General features: G+C 37.9%; 1 protein-coding gene across 2 annotated transcripts in view; it reads right to left on the bottom strand.

Moving 5' to 3' along the window:
* Nucleotides 1-26,979, bottom strand: part of adamtsl3 (ADAMTS-like 3) — a 201,184-nt gene that overhangs the window by 11,341 nt on the left and 162,864 nt on the right. For both annotated transcript variants that reach the window (XM_065294261.2, XM_073811887.1), the window contains 8 exons: nt 26,778-26,931; nt 23,140-24,181; nt 16,454-16,581; nt 16,251-16,379; nt 8,714-8,896; nt 8,106-8,219; nt 2,187-2,399; nt 1,204-1,387 (listed from right to left, as the gene is read on the bottom strand). In XM_065294261.2, coding sequence (XP_065150333.1) covers nt 1,204-1,387; nt 2,187-2,399; nt 8,106-8,219; nt 8,714-8,896; nt 16,251-16,379; nt 16,454-16,581; nt 23,140-24,181; nt 26,778-26,931 — 2,147 coding nt within the window. The remainder of the gene's footprint in view (nt 1-1,203; nt 1,388-2,186; nt 2,400-8,105; nt 8,220-8,713; nt 8,897-16,250; nt 16,380-16,453; nt 16,582-23,139; nt 24,182-26,777; nt 26,932-26,979) is intronic.

Genomic DNA, 26,979 nt, shown 5'->3' with positions numbered 1-26,979 from the left:
TCTGATTGGTCAGTTGAGACATTTGCAGGTTCGTTCTTTTCGAATAATAACCGCTCCAAAATAATAACGCATAGCCGGTTCTACTTTTACGAGTAAGATCGCTCCGCGCCAATAAAGATTACTGTTTGTTTGGCGCCATCTTGTGACAAACACTGGACAACCACGACAAGAGACAGACAGCTTACTGAGACTGAACTTGACAAAATAGAGCATGACAGCTACGAAGCCAACACACAAAAAAATACAGAATGGGCATTAAAACTTCTCAAAGACTGGCTAAAAGAGAAAAAAATGGAGACAGACAAGTATGAAGCAGAGGATCTTAATAAGGTATTACGATCATTTTATGCATCTGTGCAAAGTTTCGCGGAAGGATAAAAATGTTAATTTAAAACAAATATGCCAATAAAATGTTTCAAATTCATATTCATGTCCGGTTTTTTTCTTATGTGACAAGTAGCCGTGTAATAAGCGGGATAATGTAAAGTCAGCCGGTAGTTATCGGGAAATAAGCCCCGACAGTGTGATCAGGACCCGACGCGAAGCCTAATAATTACACACAGCGCACACTCATATATTATGCAAAAAAAATCACTTTTATTTTGTATGTGATTAATCGCGATTAATCTTTTCCCAACATTAGTTTCCAGTAAAAATATCTAAAAATTCTTAAATTAAGATGCTTTTTCTTGATGAGCAAAATGACCCAAGAAAATAAATCTGTTTTTAGACCAAAAATATCAAATTTAAGTGATTTTGTGCATAAAACAAGCAAAAAATCTGCCAATGGGGTAAGCAAAAAAATCTTGAACATTTTTCTTAAACACTAAATTCAAGATTTTTTGCTTGTTTTATGCACAAAATCACTTAAATTTGATATTTTTTGTCTAAAAACTAGACTTATTTTCTTGGGTCGTTTTCCTCATTAAGAAAAAGCATCTTAATTTAAGAATTTTTAGATATTTTTACTAAAAACAAGACAAAAATACTAAGAATTTTTTTTTCCTGAAAATATTATTTTTTGCAGTGCAATTCTGATTTAGTTTTCGAATCAAACTTATAGCAAACAATGTAATTAGGTCTGTTTGTTTAGAGAGAAAAAACCTAAAAATCTAAATTGGTTGGTAAAGTAATATATTAAAGAAAACGTTTGCTACAATATGAACTATTTATACACTATGGAGCAGATGGGGTGAAACTCACCTGGGTGGACAGTCCAGCAGGTTGCACGCCCGCGGTTGACTGATCGGTTTGGGAAGGTGATGGCAGAATGAAGATTTCGTCTCCTTGCCCTCTGATGTCCGACATTGTACTTTCCTCATCTGAACCCCACGCTTACCACACGAAGCACTGCAAGTACTCCACTCGCCCAGACGCCACTTAAACTCTATGCACAGAAAATGCACACAAGGATTACACACACATACAATAGCCACCCAACAGGCTCAAAACTTTTCAAGGGTCATTTATTGCCCCATAATATAAAGTTAATTTATGTCAGATGTTTACATTACACAGCCCATCCAAACTTAAAACCTGTGACATTAAGTTTGAATTCTTGAGGGAGATTAGTACGTTGTGAATCAATATCCTAGTGAAGTACTATCAAATAAAAGCCACTATCAGTCAAGTGTCTCATTCACCGTGAGAGGTTATAGAGACCATTTACAAGCTCTAAAAGGTTTCTAGTACTTGGACCTGAACGTTCACAAAAGCCTTTTAAAATTCCTGTCTTTGTGCGAGAGCTGAAAAAAAAGACATGAAACTTTAACAAGACACGATCGAGTTCGCAGAGCAGCTGCTTTTCTATAAAAAGACCAATTCATGTTCAAGACTTAAGGAAATGCAGTCGATTTCACTGTCCAGTCTATCCTACAATCATCATCTCAGGACTGTGGCAATTTACTGTAGCTTTAATTAATAATAAATACAATTTAAATCAACATTTTGAAGCACAGCTTTTTTAATAAACCCAATGCATTATGGGATTACCTTCTTTGCAAAAGATGCATGCATTGCAGATGGTAGGGCACTATGAATAGAGGTAAGTACTGTATCTACATGTCTTGTCTTTTCCACATAATTTTTGTTCATTATCACGGTATACTACTCTTATTCCACTCTTATATTTTCTTAATATCACAACTATATTACAACAAACTCTGTTTCTTCAACCATGTTGTCACCTTGTGAAAGCACATGAACCCAAGCGGTGAGATTCTTCTTGTTGCTTTGCGTTTGGCACTCGTAGCTTCCATCGAATTTCCCACCGAGTGTGTTTATCTCCAGAACCCGCCCTCCTACCAGTGTGCGGTACCTCATGCCTGGGCTCTGCTTCAGGGTCTGGTTCTGATAGGACCATGTGATGGGCTTTCTGTGGCTTGGGACCACTGGACAACCTATGGGGTTTAAAGGTCAATTTTAAGAGGAAAGGTTTCCCATAGTTTGTAATTAGCAAGGCTCACCACACACTTATCATGTATATACAATATTGTAAGTACAGTAGTGTTTGATATTAGTTATCATATATGTACACTATAAATACCTGCCATTTACCTAAATTGCCTGTAAATACTAAATACTTGTATTGTACATTAATTTGTAAGCACGGTAATGTTTCCCGTTAGTTACAGTATACCTACACTATAAGTATGTATCTGTTATTACCCAGTACTTATCTAGAGTTACATAATAACTACCAAGTATGTACCACTGGTAAGTACAGTAATGATACCAATTCATTACCATGTAGATACCTAAAAGTAAGTAACACACATTTGTCGGTAAGTACAACTTATTTACCATATATGTACAAGGTAAGTACACGTACTGTAAAATGAAGTGCTACCAAAAAAGAAAATTGTTTCAGATGAACATTAACATTTGTTTTCCTTTGTAATAATGTGCACCAATTCATATTGTACACTGTAAAAACGCTGGGTTATTTTCAACCCAGTGTTGGTTCAAAAAGGGACGAGTCCAGCCCCTTGGGTTGTAATTTAACCAATGCTGGATTGTTTCAACCCAAAATGCTGGGTTGTTTTAACCCATTGTTGGGTATTCCATTGTTGTAAATAACCCAGCATTGTGCAGTAAAACAAGAAATGGCTATGCTATCTCATGGCAATTCGTAAGTATTTTACAAGGTGTCTAATTCGTATCTGTACGACCACATTTTGTACAATTTGCTGTGACTTTGTGGTTAGGAGGGGTTTCATTGACTCTTCTGGATAAGGACTTTGCTGACATGGCTGCAGATGGCGCAATGATACTACGGAGCAGTCAAAATAGTCCCTTTAAATTTCTTTCAATAGCAGGGGACTATTTTCGGGCACTGTGTAATATCCTTGCGCAATAAGACAAGAATTGCCAACCCTATCTGTCACGGTCTTGTCAGACCTTCTGTGCTAGATTAAGGTCTGAGTACATCTGACAGGACCGTGACAGTATTATGTTCTGTGTAGGGACACGTGGAGTCATATTGTGTATGTGGCTTCCACGTGTTCCCACTGTCTCGTCACTTTTACCTTACTCCCTTATGTGCTCGTGTCTTACGTAATTAATTATGTTCACCTGTTCCCCATTGATGTCGTGTCTTTATATTGCCCTCTCGTTCTCTGTTGTGTGCGCGTTCATTGTCTCAGGTCAGAGCTTTCATGTGTTCCGTGTTTCTGACTGCTGTTTCTATGTTCCAGTGCTTTTGTTCCTGTTCCGTGTTTATTTCCCTGTTTTACCCCCACGTGGGTTTTTGTGTTTAATAAACCTTCAGTTTATTATTATTTCAGTCGTGTCTGCGTTTGGGTTCTCTTTTGTTTATACCAGTCGTGACAGAATGAACGCGCCCAATTGAACCCAGCGGACACAGCATGCAGTGTGTGTCGGACCCGGAATGGTGGTCCTCGATTGCCAACCAGACTCTCTCCGGCAGTAGTCCCTTCCCACCGCAGAAGGGGCTTCCCCTTAATGACTACGCCCGGGCGGTCGAGAAGAGGAAGGGATGTTACCCGGAGTTTTTAGCCAGCGCCTATCTGGTGGCGGGTATGGATCACCCTCCACCGATTCAGGAGCGAGGCAGTTTACTCCAGCTGTCCTACTGGGATTTGGTAGACTGCCTCGCTCAACGACAGAGCCCAGCTGAAACTGCCCGACCTCTTTCACCCGCCCCTAAGCTAGGGGGTATCCTCACGGGGGCGATCAGGCTGGGGAGGACGACTTCCGCCTCACCGGTGCTAGAGACTACGGCCGCACCCGATCTTCGTCCTGCGTTACCGGTCTCCAGATGGAGAAGGAGGAGGACGAAGGGGGCTTTAGAGCTGCTACTACAACCGGCGCAGCCGGAGTCACGTCCCCCGCCGGCGCAGCCGGAGCCACGTCACCCGCCGTCGCAGCCGGAGCCACGTCACCCGCCGGCGCAGCCGGAGCCACGTCACCCGCCGGCGCAGCCGGAGCCACGTCACCCGCCGGCGCAGCCGGAGCCACGTCACCCGCCGGCGCAGCCGGAGCCACGTCACCCGCCGGCGCAGCCGGAGCCACGTCACCCGCCGGCGCAGCCGGAGCCACGTCACCCGCCGGCGCAGCCGGAGCCACGTCACCCGCCGGCGCAGCCGGAGTCACGTCACCCGCCGGCGCAGCCGGAGTCACGTCACCCGCCGGCGTAGCCGGAGTCACGTCACCCGCCGGCGCAGCCGGAGTCACGTCACTTTTCAGCAGAGGTTTAAGACTCCATTTCCACATTCTGGACATTTGTTTTCCCCTGTTATTGCCCCACCACCCCTTCATGATGTTCTGTTTTTGTTAAGCCATCCCAACCCGTTTGTTACGTATGTTTGTTTACCTTTGTTGTTTATTGTGATGTTGTCATGGTTGTCTTCTGTGGTGCAGTCTCTTGTTTCTCGTGTTTAATGTTTTGTTCTGTGGCGTCTTGTATCCGCCTTTTAAGGAGGGGGTACTGTCACGGTCTTGTCAGACCTTCTGTGCTAGATTAAGGTCTGAGTACATCTGACAGGACCGTGACAGTATTATGTTCTGTGTAGGGACACGTAGAGTCATATTGTGTATGTGGCTTCCACGTGTTCCCACTGTCTCGTCACTTTTACCTTACTCCCTTATGTGCTCGTGTCTTACGTAATTAATTATGTTCACCTGTTCCCCATTGATGTCATGTCTTTATATTGCCCTCTCGTTCTCTGTTGTGTGCGCGTTCATTGTCTCAGGTCAGAGCTTTCATGTGTTCCGTGTTTCTGACTGCTGTTTCTATGTTCCAGTGCTTTTGTTCCTGTTCCGTGTTTATTTCCCTGTTTTACCCCCACGTGGGTTTTTGTGTTTAATAAACCTTCAGTTTATTATTATTTCAGTCGTGTCTGCGTTTGGGTTCTCTTTTGTTTATACCAGTCATGACACTATCTCATGGCAATTCGTAAGTATTTTATGACGTGGCTAATTCGTATTAATTCATACGGCCACATTCATACATTTTTGTACAATTTGCCTTGACCCCTGATACGTTCAGGTTAGGGGTGAGGTTTCGCTATTGTTTTTTTTTTATAATATTCGTACGTTTTTGCATGATTAACTTCATATGAATTCATACGAATTAGCCAACTCGTAAAATATGTACGACTTTTCGTGAGTTTAGCCTGAAAATGCCCTTGAATTATAGGGTCAAGTTTAATTTCATGTGTACTTTTAGGTGTTAAACTTTACTTACACTCAGGTCAAATAGGGTCAAAAAGGGCCAAATTCAGCCGTTGGGTTAAATTAATCCAGAATTTTTTATATTTGGGTTAAAACAACCTAACGGTTTGGGTTTGTCCTCTTTTGACCCAACGCTATGTTGAAAATAACGCAACATATTTCAGAGTGTGCAATAAGACAAGAAATGCCACCGCTATCTCATGGCAATTTGTAAGTATTTTATGATGTGGCTAATTCATATTCATTTTCGTACGACCACATTCGTTCATTTTTTTACCATTTGCCTTGACCCCTGTGGGGTTGGGGGTTGGGGGCGGGTTTCGTTATTGTTTTTTATGATAATCATAAGTGCATACGAATAAGTCAACACGTAAAATACGTACGACTTCTTGTGTGTGCAATAAGACAAAAAATGCCAAGGTTATCGTATTGAAATACGTACGTATTTTACAAGGTGGCTAATTCGTATTAATTTGTATGCCCACATTCGTACATTTTTGCATGATTTGCCTTGACCCCTGGTATGTTCAGGTTAGGGGGGGAGTTTCGCTAATGTTTTTTTATAATATTCTTAATATATAATTTTATAACATTTTGCATGATTAACTTCATATGAATTCATATGAATTAGCCAACTTTTAAAATATGTACGACTTCTCGTGAGATCAGGCTAAAAATGCCCATTGAATTAAAGGGTCAAGTTTAATTTCATGTGTACTTTAAGCTGTTAAACTTTACTTACACTCAGGTCAAATAGGGTCAAAAAGGGCCAAATTCAGCCGTTGGGTTAAATTAATCCAGAATTTTTTATATTTGGGTTAAAACAACCTAACGGTTTGGGTTTGTCCTCTTTTGACCCAACGCTATGTTGAAAATAACGCAACACATTTCAGAGTGTGCAATAAGACAAGAAATGCCACCGCTATCTCATGGCAATTCGTAAGTATTTTACAAGGTGGCTAATTCATATTCATTTTCGTACGACCACATTCGTTCATTTTTGTACCATTTGCCTTGACCCCTGTGGGGTTGGGGTTAGGGGCGGGTTTCGTTATTGTTTTTTATGATAATCATTAGTGCATACGAATAAGTCAACACGTAAAATACGTACGACTTCTTGTGTGTGCAATAAGACAAAAAATGCCAAGGTTATCGTATTGAAATACGTACGTATTTTACAAGGTGGCTAATTCGTATTAATTTGTATGCCCACATTCGTACATTTTTGCATGATTTGCCTTGACCCCTGGTATGTTCAGGTTAGGGGGGGAGTTTCGCTAATGTTTTTTTTATAATATTCTTAATATATAATTTTATAACATTTTGCATGATTAACTTCATATGAATTCATATGAATTAGCCAACTTTTAAAATATGTACGACTTCTCGTGAGATCAGGCTAAAAATGCCCATTGAATTAAAGGGTCAAGTTTAATTTCATGTGTACTTTAAGCTGTTAAACTTTACTTACACTCAGGTCAAATAGGGTCAAACACGGACAAACTCAGCCATTGGGTTAAATTAACCCAGACATTTTTTTATATTTGGGTTAAAACAACCCAACGGATTGGGTTTGTCCCCTTTTGACCCAATACTGGGTTGAAAATAACAGAACATTTTATAAAGTGCGCAATAAGGAAAGAAATGCCAACACTATCTCATGGCAATTCGTAAGTATTTTACAAGGTGGCTAATTCATATTAATTTGTACGCTCACATTTTGTACATTTTTGTACGATTTGCCTTGACCCCTGATACGTTCGGGTTAGGGATAGGGTTTCATTATTGTTTTTTTATATTCGTACGTTTTTGCATGATTAACTTCGTATGAATTCATTCGAATTAGCCAACTTGTAAAATATGTACGACTTCTCGTGAGATCAGGCTGATAAGTATTTTACAAGGTGGCTAATTCGTATTCATTCGTACGGCCACATTCATACATTTTTTTATGATTTGCCTTGACCCCTGTGATGTAGGGGTTAGGGGTGGGGTTTCGTTATTGTTTTTTTATATTATTGTATAATATCCGTACGTTTGTGCATAATTAATTCATACGAATTAGCCAACTCGTAAAATATGAACAACTTCTCGTGAGATCAGGCTGAAAATGCCCATTGAATTAAGGGAGCAAGTTTACTTTCATGTGTACTTACACTTATGTCAAATTGGGTCAAAAAGGGACAAACTAAGCCGTTGGGGTAAATTAACCCAGAAAATGTTTATATTTGTGTTAAAACAACCCAACATATTGGGTTTGTCCCCTTTTGACTCACTGCTGGTGCACTTAAAGTGCAATGTTAAAGTTCATTACTTACCATTCTTTACAGACAATAAAGCAACATTTATGCATTAAAAATGATTACAGGACAATGTCATAATCTTATTAAAAGTTTGGAGGAGTGCCATACCTATTCTTAAGATATCTCCAGGTTTGACTGTAATGTTGGTGCCGATCAGAGAAGCCATCAGAACTCTTTTTCTGTTCATCTCCTTTAAATGCTCAGAATCACCCAGAGTTCCTCCTGGCATCAAGAAGAATACACACTGTATCACCAAACGCATTACCATCAAACGCAATCACTATAAACCGATGAGCTCTGTAGGTTTCTTTGATGGTTAAGTGATTGCTACTCTTAAGATAATTTCTTCCATCAGCTGAGAGATTCCAACTTCTGTTTCTGTTTTATCACCACTAACAACTTCAGTCTATAAGATCTCCAGAGAAAGTCACCCTCAATAAGTACATGCATATTTCTCCTTCTGCTACACAGATGGATTTTACCACCCCTGTAGGATCTAAAAAAGCATAGACCACTCCGTCTCGCACGTTATTTCTCAACAAGACGCGCCAAACCATGCCAATATCAATATGCAACTCGCAAATCTCCCATCGAGTTAGCGGACTTTCCAAAACTAAGCCAACCCACAAAGTGTGGTTCAGTTGTCATGCGAGGATTTCCCTGTCACCCGGCAAACTCTAGACTGACATACTGGCAGCCGTAGAGCCGCTACTCACCCGCCACGCGTAGAAGGCTGGAAGCCACTGATTTTCCAATATCATTGGCAGCCACGCAGGAATAAATGCCGTAGTCTTGTGGCGCGATGTTCCTCAGGATCAAAGAACCGTTTGGTAGGAGAGTGGCGCTGGTGCTCAACGGGCCCTCCTTACGATGCCAGCTCACTGTTGGCTTAGGTACACCTGTTTGGAGAGAAAATCCAAGTTACTCTCTATCACTTCCTTTATTCAGATAAACAAAAGCAAACCATTTCATATAAGAAATGCCATATGTTATCTTCTTATGAAGCTCCAAAAAGCTCAAGCATCCATCATTAATGTAATTCACATGACTCCAGTGGGTTAATACAAGTATATGCCTTCTGAAGTGAAACAATATGTTTTTGAGAGAAAACTATTCATATTTTAATGTATTTGGAAACTTTTATTAATATATCAATCATTTGAATTACTTTATAATGAATGTTTGTGATTCTTGGAGAGTCACCATTTTGAGCCATATATAAGAACATAGCATGATGGCATTTCTTATATAAAACTATTTGCATTCAAGTGAACATAATTTCAGATTTTGAATAAACTATTCATTGAACAAATTGTTTAAATAAGCTAGTATTAAACACATCAAATGTCTGTTTTACCTCGAGATATCTTAACCTTTTTGTAACCAGCGATCAAAGTCATAAAACAAATGTAACAAATTGCATTATTTAATTTGTTAATTTGATATATCTTTAATTATGATTTAATTTGTATAATTATTCAATATTTTATGACTTAATTAATTATATTTGTTAATTTGATACATAATTTATTGTAGATAAGAACTCATTTTAAATGTTCAAAAATGTATGTATATATATATATATATACATATATACATATATACATATATACACATACATATATATACATATATACACATACATATATATATATATATATATATATATATATATATATATATATATATATATATATATATATATATATATATATATATATATGTATATTTATACATAAATTATTGTAGATAAGAACTCATAAATATTTAAATAATTCATTAATATTTATTTTATTATATAAAATTATGTATTTATTTAAGCATATTTTTATTTGTCAATTTGATACATAATTTATTGTAGGTAATAACACATTTTTAAATATTCAAAAATGTATATTTATTTTATATTATTATTTATTTCATTAATTTTATTTGTTAATTTGATACATAATGTATTGTAGGTAATAACACATTTTTTTAAATATTCAAAAATGAATATTTATTTTATATTATTATTTATTGAATTCATTTTATTTGTTAATATGATATATCATTAATTATTATTTATTTTTAATATTTAATTATTTAATCAATTTTATTTGTTAATTTGATACATAATTTATTGTAGCTAATAACTCATTTTAAATGTTCAAAAATGTATATATATTTTATTGTATATATATTCATATTTTATTTGTATAATTTTTTTATTATTTTACTTGTTAATTTGATACATAAATTATTGTAGATAAGAAATCATTCATTAATATTTATTTTATTATATAAAATTATGTATTTATTTAAGCAAATTTTTATTTGTCAATTAGATACATAATTTATTGTAGGTAATAACACATTTTTTAAATATTCAAAAATGTATTTATTTTATTTTATTATTTATTTAATTAATTTTATTTGTTAATTTGATACATAATTTTTTGTAGGGAATAACTCATTTTTTAAATATTCAAAAATGTTTATTTATTTTATATTATTATTTCTTTAATTCAATTAATTTGTTATTTGATACATTTATTTTAGGTAAGAACAAATTATTTAATTATTTCATAAAGTTTTATTATTTTATTTTATTAAATATAATATTTTTTTAATGAGGCATAATTTAATTTGTTAATTTAGTATACAATTCATTGTAAGAACTCGTTATTTAATTACTTAATGATTTTTAATTATTTAATTTTATTACATTTAATTATTTACTTAATGAGGCATAGTTTTATTATTCATTTGACAACACGTGCAAACACAAGAAATGCAAAAGGCATTAATAGCAAATAGTGTACAAATATCCCCCTCCCGGACATTACCTTTGGCCACTTTTTAAAGTAACATATTTATACGTTGATATTTTTTATAGATAAATGCCTGAAAAAATCATTTTAAAATGATTTGAACAGTCCATACAGAAATTGACCACTGTGCTGCTCCATGAGCAGCTTCTCCAATACAAATACCAATTTCAACATCCCAAAATTTTGACAAATGCAGTATTTAGGAGCAACTTCTATATATTGTCCCTAAACGACTCAAATGTCAGCATGAAAGCTCACGCAGAATCATTCAAAACCACAGAAAATGTTGATTCAAAGAGCAGAACAGAAGAGAAGCCTGCAGATTGCCACAAATTACTTGTACAAATGGGCATGATGAATGCAAATTGCCTCCCTCCAGCCCGTTTCCCCTGGGATGCCCCCGGCCGAAATAATGAGCAGCACATGGATTGGAGTCTGAGTTTTATGATCCCCGTTCTGGCGAGTGGAGACATTACTGACATACGGCCGTAAGTCTGAGAGCCAATGAATAGACACACTCTTAGAAATGGAAAATAACACCGTAAGCCTAGAGAGAGGTGTGTATTCACCGAGCGTACACGTGGGCATAGACATATATTGGCATTTGTAAACAGTCAGGCAGCCCTGAGCCTAAAAAGATGGCAGGAATTGATGTTTTTAAGATGTAAGTAAGATCAATATGGCCCACCGCGCTGACCTTCGTGTTTTCTGGAGAAGGAGAAAAATATTGTAAACTTTTTTAAGATAACAATATTTTTTGTCAAATCAACTCCAAATTTTAAGGCAACCAGGTAACTTTTACATAGTAGGGATGTACCGACTAAATGTCTGTGCCAATACCGATATTTCATTACTTAGAATGACATCTACAGTACCGATACCTGATGCTGATATTTGTGGCTCTCTGATGCAGGTTGGCCCATTGTTAACAGCAGATGTCATTTACATCAACTGATTCACTGATCAAACAAATCTGTATAAACTGTGGCAGGCAGCGCAAAGATACGCTTTAGTTTTTACTCCAAAATCACCAATGCATACAAAAAATGCATCCTTTTATAAATTTTTATAAAGCGAAGATGTCAATTGTTCAAAGTTGGACTTTTGGCCACTGCGATATGTGTTTTTTTGTTTAAGGTTTTCATTTTTTTGCATCCATTTTACCAAAAATTTGGACGACTTGTACACTGTAAAAAAAATGCAGTCAATTCCACCTACTATAAGTCAATTCCACCTACTCTGATAAGTTGACATATCTTAAATAAACAAGTTGAAATGATTTAACTTATATTTTTATATTACTTTAACTAAACAATTTATGTTAGTTTGACAAAAATGCTACATTTTGTTAAAAAACTGTAAGGAATGTGGGGAACGGGGTTGGGTGAACCAAGTTGAGTAAAGAATTTGAATGGATACAAAACAAAGAACATGCTGAAAAATAGCATTACACACAAAAACACTTTGGGCGCAGGTCATTACGACGGATGTTAGGTCCAGCAAAGGGCAAAGCTGCCAGGACAAAACATGCACATGACAACTAGTTACACTCGCAGAAAAAACTGTTGTCACTGAGACGGTACCATTTTGGTATAGATACAGTATGTACCTTTGTACCATTGTGAACCTTTGAGGTACCAATATGCACCTTTTAGATGCAAAAGTGTAATTTTTGAAAAGGTACCACCCCAGTGACAGTTTAAAAGACACGAAAGAACCAGTGAGATTCAACCCTGTTGACATGCCACCATATTTGAACTTCGCTGTACTTAGCTGTATGCTACAATGGATGCATGGGGTATCATTCAATCGCTAGCAGAGATGGGGACTCGAGTTTGAGACTCGGACTCGAGTGCGACTTAAGTCGCACACACAGTGACTTCAGACTTGACTTGAGACTCGTCCTCAAAGACTTCAGACTCGACCCGGACTCGAGCCGCGCAACTCGTGAACAATGTTTATTTTAGGAAACGTCTGATGAGCTCGCTGTTATTCCCCTCCCTCCGTTACCTGCAACCTGACCACGATGTAACACGTGATGTATCTGCTACGCGCGCGCGGCCGCGAACATACATGTCGACTGCACTAGCCGCTGCTATGCCATTCATCTGAAGCTTTGGGTAGTGCTGTGTCGGATCCGCGTGCGATTCGCGGATTAATATGCTATTTAAATAGGGTAAATTTATCATTAACGTGTTTCTAAGGCTTGCAATTGTTTAAATGGTTAAACAATTTAACCGCAAAAAGGCACTCATGTGAACAGATTTCTGTACGCACATGCCTTTAAATGTGTCCGGTCCAGCTCCAGTCAGGTCCAGAGTTGTGCTACTTTGTGTCATACTGTAGTCCATTAACATACATTTGCTGAATAGAGCAATGAAAAACAACGTAACGTTTTTATGTGAAGTGACTGCTGTATCTTTTTCCTGAAGCGCTGTTTGGAATTCGCCCTTTGCCTGTGTGTGAGCACGTTTAAGTGCCCTCAGTAGTGCACATACAGAGAGAAGTGTTTCAAAAGTTAAGCCAACATAAAATCTTTCTGTTCTTGACAGGGCACATACACACAAAATGACCTCACAGTATTCTTTTTCTAATAAAAACATTTGTTTATGTCTTAAGAAACCAGTCAGAAACCAGTCTGGGCTTATTTGTTCTTAAAGAGACAGTAACCTCAATTAACCTACTTAAGTCTGTGTCATTTATGTTAATCAAACAACCCAAGACAAACAGAAAATCACTTCTATTGCTCTAAAAATAATAATACAAATATTTAATTTGTACAATAAATAGAGTGTTATTATCCATTTAATTTAATTTCTGTACCTAATGCTAATTTTAGACCTTACTTAATGTGCAACTTTATCCTTTTTTTATATATGTTTTTAATTTCTTTATTTGTTATTAGAGTTTTATTTGTTACAACGAGACTTGAGACTTGACTCGGACTCGAGCTCAGAGACTTGTGAGCATCTCTGATCGCTAGATAAGCTCAAAAAATTTATGTTTTCTATTGCGCATGCGCACATGACGTTAGTAGTGGGGCGTGGCCAAAGGAGCAGCAGCTCATAAATATGTAATGACCACCTAAAATGGCACAATCTGAAATGCAATGAAACACAGGCTACTAGAGATGGGTAACAAACTTTTCCTACAAGCTATTTCGAACAAACAACTTTTGAAACATGTTTTATGGAACTTATACACCAATTTTTTAGTCATAGGATGGGCACTTTAAACCAGGGACCTTCTGGCTGTGAGGCAACAGTACTATCCACTGAGCCACTGTGCAGTAAAATATATAGATCTTCTCCGAATCTACATTTATCTTTACAATCCAGTGGGTAGTAACTATTAAGACAAACCACAAAACTGGTCTCAAATGGTTTAAGGTATCATCTATCAAAACAACCATTAAACTACAACTGAACAACTCTGAATTACACGCTTGTGTTAAATTCCACTCTCGCCAGACATTTCAACAGCAGAAATCCACAGATAGCTTTAGAAAAACGTTATTGTACACTAGACCAACAGGAGCCTTGTGTTGCTACAGTAGATTAGCGATAGTAAATGACGCAGCGCAGCACAAATCCCATAGAAGAGAGTCAGCATCCTGAAAAACCTGTTGACTTTACACACCATTTCTCTCCAATTAGCCAAAGCTTTCACCCAAACCACACGGACAGGAGCTATTAAGCATGGGATAGGCATACATCAAACACGTCAAAGTTTTTACAGAGTAACATACTGTTGAGGTTAACTGTATAACTGTAGTGCAAAGATATTACGCAGCGCCTGAAAATAGTCCCCTGCTATTAAAAGCTACCAAGGGGACTATTTTCAGGCGCTGCGTAATATCATTGCACCTCCTGCAGCCATGTTACGGCAGCAAAGTCCTTGATTATTACGCCAGATTGAGAGTTTAGTTCCTAGTCATATCTGCCTAGAAAATCACAACTTTTCATTTTCCGTCAATCTTAGTACACGATGTAACTACAGAAGAGTCAACTTTAAAAAGGAAAAACATCGAAACTCTTTGGTTGTTTTTGTGCGTGATGCTAATGGTCTAATCAGATTCAATGAATTATGCTAAGCTATGCTAAAAGTGGTACCTTTTTTTTTAAACTAAGATAAGCTATTGGGTAACTTTTAGAAAGATCTTTTACATAGAAGTCACCATTTCGTGCCGCCATGTTTCCACAGTAGCCCTAAACAGACGAACTCCACGACCTTCAAGTCCAAAAAAGTGCGTTTATCCTTCACAAATTAAATCCAAACGGCTCCAGGATGATAAACAAAGGTCTTCTGGGGTAATCCGTGCAGTGTTGTTGTAGAAATATCCATATTTAAAACTTTATTAATGAAAATAACTACCTTCCGGTAGCGCCGCCATCTTAGTTGCGTCCGCATTCAGGATGAGAGCTTACGCAGCCTACGGAGGCTACTCTGCTGCTGCTCTGTGCCCCCGCTCTCCGAATTTGTCATACCTCACTAAGAAAAGTGCGTACACTACGCTAATAGTCTCTACTGAATACAGAGGAGTCTATTATTAATTTTCGTTAATAAAGTTTTAAATATGGATATTTCTACAACAACACAGCGCGGATTACCCTCAGAAGACCTTTGTTTATCATCCTGGAGCCGTTTGGATTTATTTTGTGAAGGATGGACGCACTTTTTTTGGACTTGAAGGTCATGGACCCCGTAACATTACATTTAATCAACTGAAAGATCTAAAACATTTTCTAAAATATCCGAAAATGTGTTTGTCTAAAAAACGATGGACATATGCAACTCGGACAGCTTCGGGGTGAGTAAATCATGGGTTTAATATCATTTTTGGCCGAACTATCCCTTTAAGTACAGTGATCAACAAATCATAAAGCAAAAAATTATATCATTACATCCCACTTGTCCGGGTTATATTTGTAGGTCGAATTTGGCCCCAAAATCAACAGCAATAAATGCTAAATAAAATATAAATTAATCCTATTGTTCAAAATAATGACGGTAAAAAAGGTTTTCATTTATAAAGCCCTAAAAATTGAATGTTGAGGAAAACACAATTTTTCATACACTTTCCCATAATAAAAAAAATATTTTGAGGGAAACTAATGCAACATCGGTATATTTTCAGGGAAAAATTTGTGTTTTTTTTTTTTAGTTGGTTAATAATTAAACAATATTTTGTATTAAATAAAATACAATAACTAAAAATAATTATTTGTACTAAAATATTTATATAATGAATCAATTTTATAAAAGAAATACTCATACAAGTGCACATCCAATAGTAATTTACAACTTGACTTTATGGCACATGATATAATTTTTTTATTACATTGCAATTGGTTTCATATTTAGATGTTTTTCTATCATTATGAGGTAAAATATTAGCCCAACAACTGGTTTTGTCAGATTTGCTTGTATCTTCTCTAACCTTTGACAGGACATTCTAGGGTGAGGTTGGCACCAACGCGGATATCGACAGGACCTCCGACCACAACCTTCCAACTGGTGCTGTTCAGATCTGAAGCGTTTCTCTGTGAGACGGCAATCGTGGGAGGTTCTGTAAAAAAACTTGCTTAAATCATGATGTCACACAAAAACACAAGCAATACAATGAAAAAGTGTGCCTCTCACCAGCCAATAAAACTTGTGACGACTCTGAATCTGAACCCATGTGGTTGGTGGCTGTGCATTTGTAGATGCCCACATCTTTAGTACCAGGGCCAGAGATGTGGACTTCTCCACTGTTTTCCCATGAGATCCTGGGGGAACAGGACACAATTAGCTTTAGATTTAATATTTCCCATGCCAATGACAAGTTCACTAAAACAGATTATATCTGGGATTAAACAATGACTGGATGAAACCACAGCAGCTGCTGGTCATATCAATAAAAAACATGTCCGTCACATCACTTGATCTACTGGTTATATATCTCATTTCCTGTATGTCAATCTAGTTTCTTCCACTCGTCTATTTTGGTTCCTTTCTCATCCCATCTCCTTAACCAATCAGTAACCCCCAAAGAGTGAACGAGAGGTAGTGTGATGGCCGCAAAGATGTGTTTATATACCTGATTAAATTCTGTTTATTGTGCTGAGACTATCCGACATGTCTTTGTGGCTCCTCCGGGACACTCATGAAACTTCACCGGGTCTCCAGAGCGGAAAAAAGATTGATCCGATAACAGATATCACTTTTCCAACTTTTTGTGCATACGCTCTAAATTGAATTTCTCATGCACTTTACATGAAGACCACTAATTGTATGACGCACATTGCCTGCCTACGTAAAACGTTCAAAATCAATTTGTAATGAGGTTCTGATACATTTAGGATGCCACCTTAGAAGGTGCTTGTCTGTGTAGACAGGAAGGCAACAGACTAGACTTCGGAGTGATTAAGGCAAGAGTAAATGAAAAAAAAACTTTTAGTATTATCCGTGCACAAAATGTTCATTGTATCCATTCCAGCATGCATCTCATGAAAGCCCACTCATTCAGAGCAACGAATAAAAACTCCAGCTGAGTCACGTCAAATGTTTCAAACTCTTTGAGAAGATATCATCTAAAGTGTGATGACACGTCTGGATCCACTCCATGACAATAGCAGCTTTGTTTCCGAAATCACAAACAATCCTACGTTTCACACGGCACGTATCAGAAAAAAAATATTGCATGAGGTCTTTGGAAAAAAATGTGATGTGGTCCAGAGTAAAATCGTACAATTCTTTAGGGACAACAGTGCATAAGTGCATTAAAAATAAAAGTAACAAACTCTCATAAAAATACTTCTGACTGTGGTGTGGCTTGGTGGTTACAAATATAGGCCTAAACCCCAAATGGTGTGATTCATGAGCCCACCGCTGTGCCCGTGAGCAAGACACTTACAGTAAAGCCTGCATGAAAAATGTATTTGCTCCGTTGATGATTTCCAATACAAACAGATAGTTAGGATGAGGCCCTTTTATGTGTTTGTGTTCTGGGCAATTGCTAAGCATTGCTACACTGTAAAAATTCCTAAATTTTTTAGTTTCATCAGTCTGATCTCACGAGAAGTCGTACATATTTTACAAGCTGGCTAACACATATGAATTTATACAAAGTTAAGTGTGCATAAACGTACGATTATCGTAAAAAAATATAAAAAAATACAATTAATGTTTAACTTTCTACTTTCTTTTATAAAAATGAAGTTGAAATAACTTAAGCTAATTCAACTAAATTTTTATAATTTATAGCAACTCCTTACTCCTTCTGAAAGTTGAAATGAATTGTAAATTCAAGTTGATTAAACTTAAAACTTATTAGGAACACCACACTTATACTGTGTTTGACCCCCTTTTGCCTTCAGAACTGCCTTAATTCTACATGGCATTGATTCAACAAGGTGCTGAAAGCATTAGAAATGTTGGCCCATATTGATAGGATAGCATCTTGCAGTTGATGGATATTTGTACATGGTCGTCATAAAGGGATGGACATGGTCAGAAACAATGCTCAGGTAGGCCGTGGTATTTAAACGATGCCCAGTTGGCACTAAGGGGCCTAAAGTGTGCCAAGAAAACATCCCCCACACCATTACACCACCAGCACCAGCCTGCACAGTGGTAACAAGGCATGATGGATCCATGTTCTCATTCTGTTTACGCCAAATTCTGACTCTACCATCTGAATGTCTCAAAAGAACTCGAGACTCATCAGACCAGGCAACATTTTTCCAGTCTTCAACTGTCCAATTTTGGTGAGCTTGTGCAAATTGTAGCCTCTTTTTCCTATTTGTAGTGGAGATAAGTGGTACTCTGCTGTTGTAGCTCATCCGCCTCAAGGTTGTGCGTGTTGTGGCTTCACAAATGCTTTGCTGCATACCTCGGTTGTAACGAGTGGTTATTTCAATCAAAGTTGCTCTTTTATCACCATGAATCAGTCGGCCCATTCTCCTCTGTCCTCTAGCATCAGCAAAGCATTTTCACCCACAGGACTGCCGCATACTGGATGTTTTTCCCTTTTCACACCATTCTTTGTAAACCCTAGTAATGGCTGTGCGTGAAAATCCCAGTAACTGAGCAGATTGTGAAATACTCAGACCGGTCCTTCTGGCACCAACAACCATGCCACGCTCAAAATTGCTTAAATCACCTTTCTTTCCCATTCTGACATTCAGTTTGGAGTTCAGGAGATTGTCATGACCAGGACCACACCCCTAAATGCATTGAAGCAACTGCCATGTGATTGGTTGATTAGATAATTGCATTAATGAGAAATTGAACAGGTGTTCCTAATAAAGTGTATATGGATGCAGTAAGCATGTTCACATTGACTGGTTAACCAAAGGTAAGAATTTATGACCGATTAATGTTAAAAGAAAAAATGTATTAACGCACGGAGCATATCGATTCGTGCCTATAGACATTTCTATCCTTAATTTTTGATTGGCCTGTAAATAACACATAATCCAAATAATAAATTATATGAGAAATCATTCGTACTGCATATGTGTCCGTGCTTGGAAGCTGCACTGAGATGCGCATGTGTGCGCTAGATGATGCTGTTTGTCTCTGTCTCACACGTGTGCGGACGATAGACTGTAAAAATATGGACGTAGTGTCCGTGACATCACCCATAGGTTTATAAAGAGCATTTTTAAAGCCAATAGTTGGCGGAGCCTGCCCGTCGCTATCTTGGCAGCATGTCACCGCCCATCACTCGCGTAAATCGCCTCTAGGACAACTTGGAGGTATCTTACACCGGAAGTGCACATTAAATAGCGTGAGCTTAGCCAGATAGCGTCTACTTCAAAATGCAAAATATACGTTAGCAGCCAATTTTAATAGTTAATGATATGGGACAAATATGATGTTATTTAATGTTAAACTATGTGAATGGCGCTACAGGGTTTTGAGCAACTTCCTGAGTCATAGCTGGGTGCCACGGACAGGCGCCACCTGTCGGTGCCGGTGTGCGTATACTCATAGAAAACAATGTGTCCGATTTTTTAAGAACGCCGCGGTGCTGAGCTGAGCGTCCGGTGTGCGACCCCCTTAAGTCACTTCCGTGTTAGTCTTGCGTAGTAGAATTTGTTTCATCTAGCGTCACGTTTCGGACTGTGGAAACATCCCCACAACAACGAACCAGTTGTCAACAAGTCAGTCATTGAAATAACCAGTCGCAACCAAATAGCATCTAAATAAAAATCATTACTCACCATAGAACAACGCTGTGCACTTTATCAACAGCCACTCCAATGAGACGCTCCTGGTAAACATCTTTTGAGAATTCAAAGTTTAGCTGATCATGATAACTGCTCATTATTAGCCAACTGATTATCTTCCTAGTACGAACGTCAGAGCTTTGTTTCCCGGGGGACCGAGAATAATCCCGACACTCGCGTCTCCCGGAATTCCGGTTTATTTCAACAAATCAGAAGACGCTTCGACATTTTCACAGAGTTTCCAGTTAAGTGTATGATACACATCAGAAGTTTAGCCAACATTTGTGACATAGTGACATTTGAGGCTGAGACTACTTCCGTGTTGGCTTCATCAGAGAGATCAAATGTTGTCATTCTGTCCAGGACCCTGACCGTAACCAAATCTCTTTTTGCCCAAGCAGAGAAAGAACACGCAATAGCAAAACTTTTTGAAATGTGTCCTGCTTTAGAAATGGCCACAGTAGTAGACGAAAAAGAAACAATCTGCCCTCTTTGGATATTATTCCTCTGGACTGACCGTGTGTTCTTTGATAACGTAATGTTGCGTAACATTTGATAATCTGGTTTTAATCCTGGTTCAGTTGCTGCTATTTGCACTTTCAAATGAAATAAAACATTTGTATTGTTTTTACCATTTCACAGACAATCGTCAACTGTATTTTACTCATTAAAAATGTCATATACAAAATCTTATCAAGCCGCGGTTGTCGGTCGAAAAAAAATAACTGAAATGAACATCCCTAAGATGCAACAGTGTGGTTACTTCCCAAGCCTAATATGTATGTTTCCAGGGTATCAAACCCATGACCTTTAAATTGCTAAAGCAATCCTCTACCAACTGAGCTACAGGAACTGTAACATCATACCTTCCCTTAACAATCACATGTTTTGAATCATTCACGTCCATGGCAAGTCATAGGCCAAAGTTTAATACTTAAGGTTAAGAGTCTCTTCAACTCCTCAACTCTAAATGCGAGCAAGCACTTCTACAAATGATGAATGTAATCTAAATCTCATCAGCTCATAACATCAAATCATTTTCGTTTTGAGCCAGAACTCTCTCTCTCTCTCTCTCTCTCTCTCTCTCTCTCTCTCTCTGTGTGTGTGTGTATATATGTGCCATATATTCGGTTCACAGCCACAGGACTAAAGCAACATCACCTTGTTAGCACCTAATTTAGTGGATCGCTGTTGTGCCAAGACACATTTTTATGGAAGAGCATTCGAAGGTGAAGCTTCACGCGGCTTCAGATTCTGTCAACGTCAATCACCCCGCCTGTGTTTTGCCTCATATCTGGCCAAAAATAAGAAGCGCAATGTAAGCGCCACAGCAGAGGCTGCCCCGGGGTTGTGAGCGTCAGGTGCCTGCAGCTAAGAGGAGATAGGAGATATATGGATGTGTTGGTGTTACTGGCAGCTGTAGTTTCTTTAGAGAGGTTGCCGTTGCCGTAGAAGTTGGATATAGGAATCGGGTTGAAGCTAAGGAAAGATGATGTATTGTCAATACTTGAGTGAAGAATAACAAATGACATGATTTAATAGTAAATATTAGTCTGTAGGAATGAAATGCATTCAGTCTGGGATGGCATGGAAGTGACGTCATATTTGATTTTGGAGTCGAGTTGGCATCCATTACATAGACAGAATGGCTGTGATGGCAGAGTTATTGTGCTACAGCTGGGTAACACAGCACACACAGACAACTGACAAACAGAGAGTGGGAGGCAAATGATTTGGAAATTCTGTGGTTAACATAACTTAAAAATAATAAATAAATACTAGGATTACAGAAGGACTGCGTGGGATCCAAAAAATGAAAGACAACAATTGTAATGGATGAAAATGAGACAGTTCACCTCAGGTGATAATCTTATTATTGCATGTATTAAATTCAGTTCTGTCAAACCTTGAGAAATATGTCACTAAAAACCATGTGTTCTGATTGGCTGTTGTGCTTTTTATTTCCTGTATTATCTGTTCTAATTGGCCGTTGTGTGTTCTGATTCACTGTATTATGTGTTCTGATTGGCTGTTGTGAGTTCTGATTGGCTTTTGTGAGTTCTGTTTTTTTTGCGGTCTGATTTCTGTAGTGTTCTGATTTGTTCATTTCAGTATACATATATATCCAAGTAGCAAAACATCAAGCTGTCAAGATGACCAGTATTACAGTAAGTCAAGTGACCACTAAACAATCTTAAAGCACTGCAATATTTCATGATTTACCCCAAAGTTGCCGGATTTTCAAGCCAAAGCAGCGAGAGGAGGCCTGAACAATGTTTGCACAGCCACGTCTGTCTCAGGTCCCACAGCACTTGCCAGGAAGAGGGGTAGACAATGTTTGGCGACTGTCTGGGTGGAGGACACATTAGGCCCTGAGCTGGACAAAACTATTTTACTAAGTCAATGTTTTCAATGAGTGTATCTAACAACCAACAGTGTAGGGAAGACTATTAGACCACAACTCGACCCCGGAGAGACTAAAATGAGCCCAGCAAGCATTTCTGACCTAAACAGACCACATTACATGAGAGTCGGGGTGCTTTTGAGGTTAATATTTGAGTGGTGATAAACAAGCCTTTGGAATATGTGCTTGCCTAAGATCAGTCACGCTGGACTCAAAGGTACATAGGGAATCTTGTTTCTATTAAGAGAAAATTGCTTGTTGTGTTAACATTTTCAACATCATGTTCTTTGGAGGCAAATCATTCTGGGCCAAGATTGAAACAACAGCACAAAGGTAGGTCAGGTTAAATCCATAAAGTTTTGCTATCAGAGACTATACTGGTATGTTACAGTAAAAACAATGACGCTAGTTGTAGTTCGAGCTATACAATACAGCTGTTTACAAAAAAAAAACGTCCACCACTATCTACTCGCCACTATGTCAATCCAAACGTCAATTGATTGACCATGTACTGTCTGCAACCCCATGCAGCACCTTAGTTCAAATTTACAAAATGGAGAAAGATCTCAATCATCACCTCTTGCTTAAAAGCTATGAACAGTGAAGTGAATAAATGTCAAAATGCTCATTTTCAGGTGAACTCTACAGGTAAACATGGCATTTTAATGGATCAAACAAAGGTTATGTTTAGTGAAAAAGTCCATTACCTTTCACTTTTCTGCAGTGGAGCTCCATCTTTGCTCCAGGACAAGGTTGGATGAGGTAAACCCTGGGCAGAACAAAGCAGGGTGAGACTGTGGGTAGCATTGGTGAGGTAAGCAGTCTGCCCCACGTGAATCTGGAGATCCCTCTGAAAGCTCATTGTAGTCCCATGGTGCTTTTGACGTGTGATCACAGCCCCACTGCCTCTTTTCAACCCCTTTCCCCATGAAGGTTTGGAAGAGTTTGGGGTCTTTTCGAAATTGTTGTCCATTGTAACTCTCAAATCCTCAGTAGGTGCACCTTGCTGAGTTATAGCCAAATCTTCCATGATTTTGTTAATTAGCTGCGATGCCATTTCATCTGTCACATCTCCGCTCTCTGCAAGCTGAGTGATGTTCTTCACAAGCTCCTCGAACTGTGCCGGTTCAAGGACAAAGGCCCCTGTGTGGCCCCTGATCCCTGGAGCCAATGGATTGTTGCTTGATGCAAGAGTATCCCAGAGTTCCTCTGGCTGACTGTTATCATCTCTGTAAAACTCGTTCTTTTGCATCCAGCTTGGGAGAGATTTTGGAGCCTTCTTTATAGTTGATAATCCTTTCTGCTCTTGGCACTTCACCCCAGCATAACTGCTCTCTTTGTTGAGGGAAGGATGGAGAAGTTTTTCCTTATCCAAATCTTCCTTTCCTTGGGGATGTTCCAGGAGTCGATTATTGTGGCCGATGAGCTTCAGGATAAACGTGTCCGAATCTTGGTTGGCCCAGCAATGGTACACTCCTATGTCTCCAGCTTCCAGGTTGTAGATTCTTAAAGCTCCAGACTTGGTGATGCTCAGACGTTTTGAGCTTTTCAGATCGCTACCGTTCTTCTCCCAGCGGATCTGAGCTTTAGGGAAATGACGCACCGGACACTTGATGGTGATCGAGGTCTTTGGCAAAAGATAGGCGCGTCCTCCAATGGTAAAGGTAAGACGTTTCTCCTGTCTGGTTTGGATATAGATGCGCTTCAGGCCCATGACTTGAGGACAACGTCTTTTGGAGTATTTGTTTTCTGCGAAAAGGTACATGATGTTTTAGGTCATACAAAAGTGCTAATTGTTCTACCTTTACATAAAGTTCTCCAAACTCTTAAAACATGTCTGCAGTCTATTCTCTTGATTGCAAGCCCTATTATGACAAATCATACAGGACAAAGGGGCATTTAAAAAGTAAAAGAAAACAGTAGGGCAAATGTGAGAATATATTTTTCACTTAATTGTCCCATCATACAGCAGGGCCTGAATAAAATGTACAAAATGATAAACCCAGCAATTCGGTTTGAACTTATAACCTAAAGCTACAACCAGCTAATCTTAAAAATAATCGAAACTGATCTGTCCACGATTCAGTGTTAACCAATAATCAAGCAGAAACTCATGGGAGTTTTGAAACTATCATATGTTCATATATGTTCACACACAGCGATTTTAAACAGTGGTCATGGAAAGTTCATGGGTTTCATTAAAACAATGACAACCTATTAAATGACACCTACAAAACCCTGCTTTTCATTCGACAGAAAAAACTTTAAGCAGTTTCAAGCACAAAGTAAACTTGTGTTGATATCAGAAAATCTGGAGACTGTGGTGAGAGCAAGGTCAAACACAGGACAGTTCTCAGTAATAGTTTATTCAATCTTGAGTTATTTTAACAAATACCAAGTAAAGGTGAACTTTTTTAATGTTAAAATATGTTCCTCACCATTTTAAGATATAATCAACTCATTCATACATTGATTTCCTGAAGAATATTAACAGCATGACTCTTTTACAACAATACTCTGTTTGTTAAAGATTCAATACTATACGCCTTCTGGGAGAGTTGGGGGGGAGGGAGGCTATGTCTATAATGAGTGCGTTTACATGCACAGTCTTACGCCGATTATGCTCAATAAACTGATAACGTGTGGGGTCATGTAAACGGGTAAAACGGTTTTCCTTTATCGTGGAAAGCCCATAAACGGCGTAAGCAAAAACCGATCGGCACAGGTAGTTTTTTGCTCATTACGCCGATTTTGCGTGGCATGTAAACACCTTAACCCGCTTTCTCAAGGTTTTGTCCATGTGCGCATGTCTCCGAGTATGAAAGATAAACGTCACACGCGGAAGTAAGCGCAAAGTAACGCATAAAAGTCTCCGCTGGACTAAAGCAGTTGGCAGAGAAACTGTGAAAATAAAAACTCATGTTACATTTACAGGTTCTGCAGACACGAGAAGAGATACAACAATATAGCTTAAGACAGATATGTCGTTGGCTTTTTGATCGACTACTATGTACTATAGGTGGTGACGTCACTGCCTGCGAGAAAACTGATAATTCTCCAAGTCCCATGTAAACGCAGTTGTCTGCATAGCCGGTTTATTGATTTGCATGTAAACGCATGAAAACAGTTTTCTATAATAAGCAGATTTTTGATAGTTATCCGCTTATTCTGTGCATGTAAACTTACTCAGTGTCTTGTTTCGAATCAATATTTTTGCTATTCTGTTTGGTGCATGGGCGTCAGAACTATTGTAAGTGGGTGGAACAAGACCCACCCCACTTTTTAAGACCAATGAAATTGATTATGGACCGTGTTGGGCAAGTTACTTAGCAAATGTAAGTTACTCTTTATTTATTACTCCTAAAAAATAAATAATATGTATTTACTTATCACTTGGTATCAAAGTAATAATATTTTACTATATTAAAAATACAGCTAATATTGTTAAATTAAAGTAAAACTAAAACTTATAAAGTAACATTTGTCAATGGGGAGGACCCAACCACACTGTAAAAAGTGAAAGCTGGATCTACTTAAAATTACTTCAATTGGCAACACCTAAAGTTTTTCTTTTACTTACATTTTTTTCACTTTAGATGAAAATAGTGCAGTGAAAAACTTTTTAAAGTGACTTTAATTGGTAACACCTAAAAAGTTTAGTTTTTTCAACTTTAGTTTCTCACTTTAAATGAATTTTTTTGTTAAAAAAACTTTTTAAAATTACGTCAACTGGTAACACCTAAACATTTTTGTTTTTCAACTTCAATTTTCTCACTTTAGATAAAAAATGTGTGGAGGAAAAATGTTTAAAAGTGGATTCAATTGGTAACACCTAACATGTTAGTTTTTTTAACTTAAGTTTTCTCACTTTAGATAAAAATTGTGTGGTAAAACTAACTTTTTAAAATTAAGTCAATTGGTAACACCTAAAAACATTTTTTCAACTTAAATGTTCTCACTTTAGATAAAAAATAAGCGATGAAAAAAACTTTAAAAATTACGTCAATTGGTAACACCTAAACATTTTTGTTTTTTCAACTTTTCTTTGTGACTTCAAACTTTTAAAAGTGACTTCAATTGGTAACCCCTTTAAAAAAAATGTTTTAACTTCAATTTTCTCACTTTAGATGAAAAATGTGTGGTGAAAAAACTTTATAATTTCTAAGTGAAAGCACCTTCCACTTTTTACAGTGCACATTTATTATTTTTGCTTCCGATGCCCATAGTTTGGTGCCACCATTGGTGCAAAAATCAAAGTTTCACCTTTAAACGTTAAGGCATTACGGAAAACTGCAAGTAAAAGATGAGAACAGAATGATAAACAACGAATAAATGAGCATCTTACTGCTGCAGGGACTCATGCGACAGCTCCTGATTAAGGGAGGGAGGGGAAGGTTACTACAGGCCGACCTGTCCAGAGTAACCAATTGACCGGACGTCGTCTGTCTCCTACACACCGGTTCCCGACGTTGAACGCCTTTACCGCACGTAACAGAGCACTGCGAACAATGTGTGCACATTTAAAAAAAATGGTTATAGACAGTGTT

This window comes from Paramisgurnus dabryanus, chromosome 2, assembly GCF_030506205.2.
Source record: "Paramisgurnus dabryanus chromosome 2, PD_genome_1.1, whole genome shotgun sequence".
Classification (NCBI taxonomy): Eukaryota; Metazoa; Chordata; class Actinopteri; order Cypriniformes; family Cobitidae; genus Paramisgurnus; species Paramisgurnus dabryanus.
The sequence above is the reverse complement of the archived record's forward strand: the minus strand, read 5'-3'. Positions and strand labels throughout refer to the sequence as shown.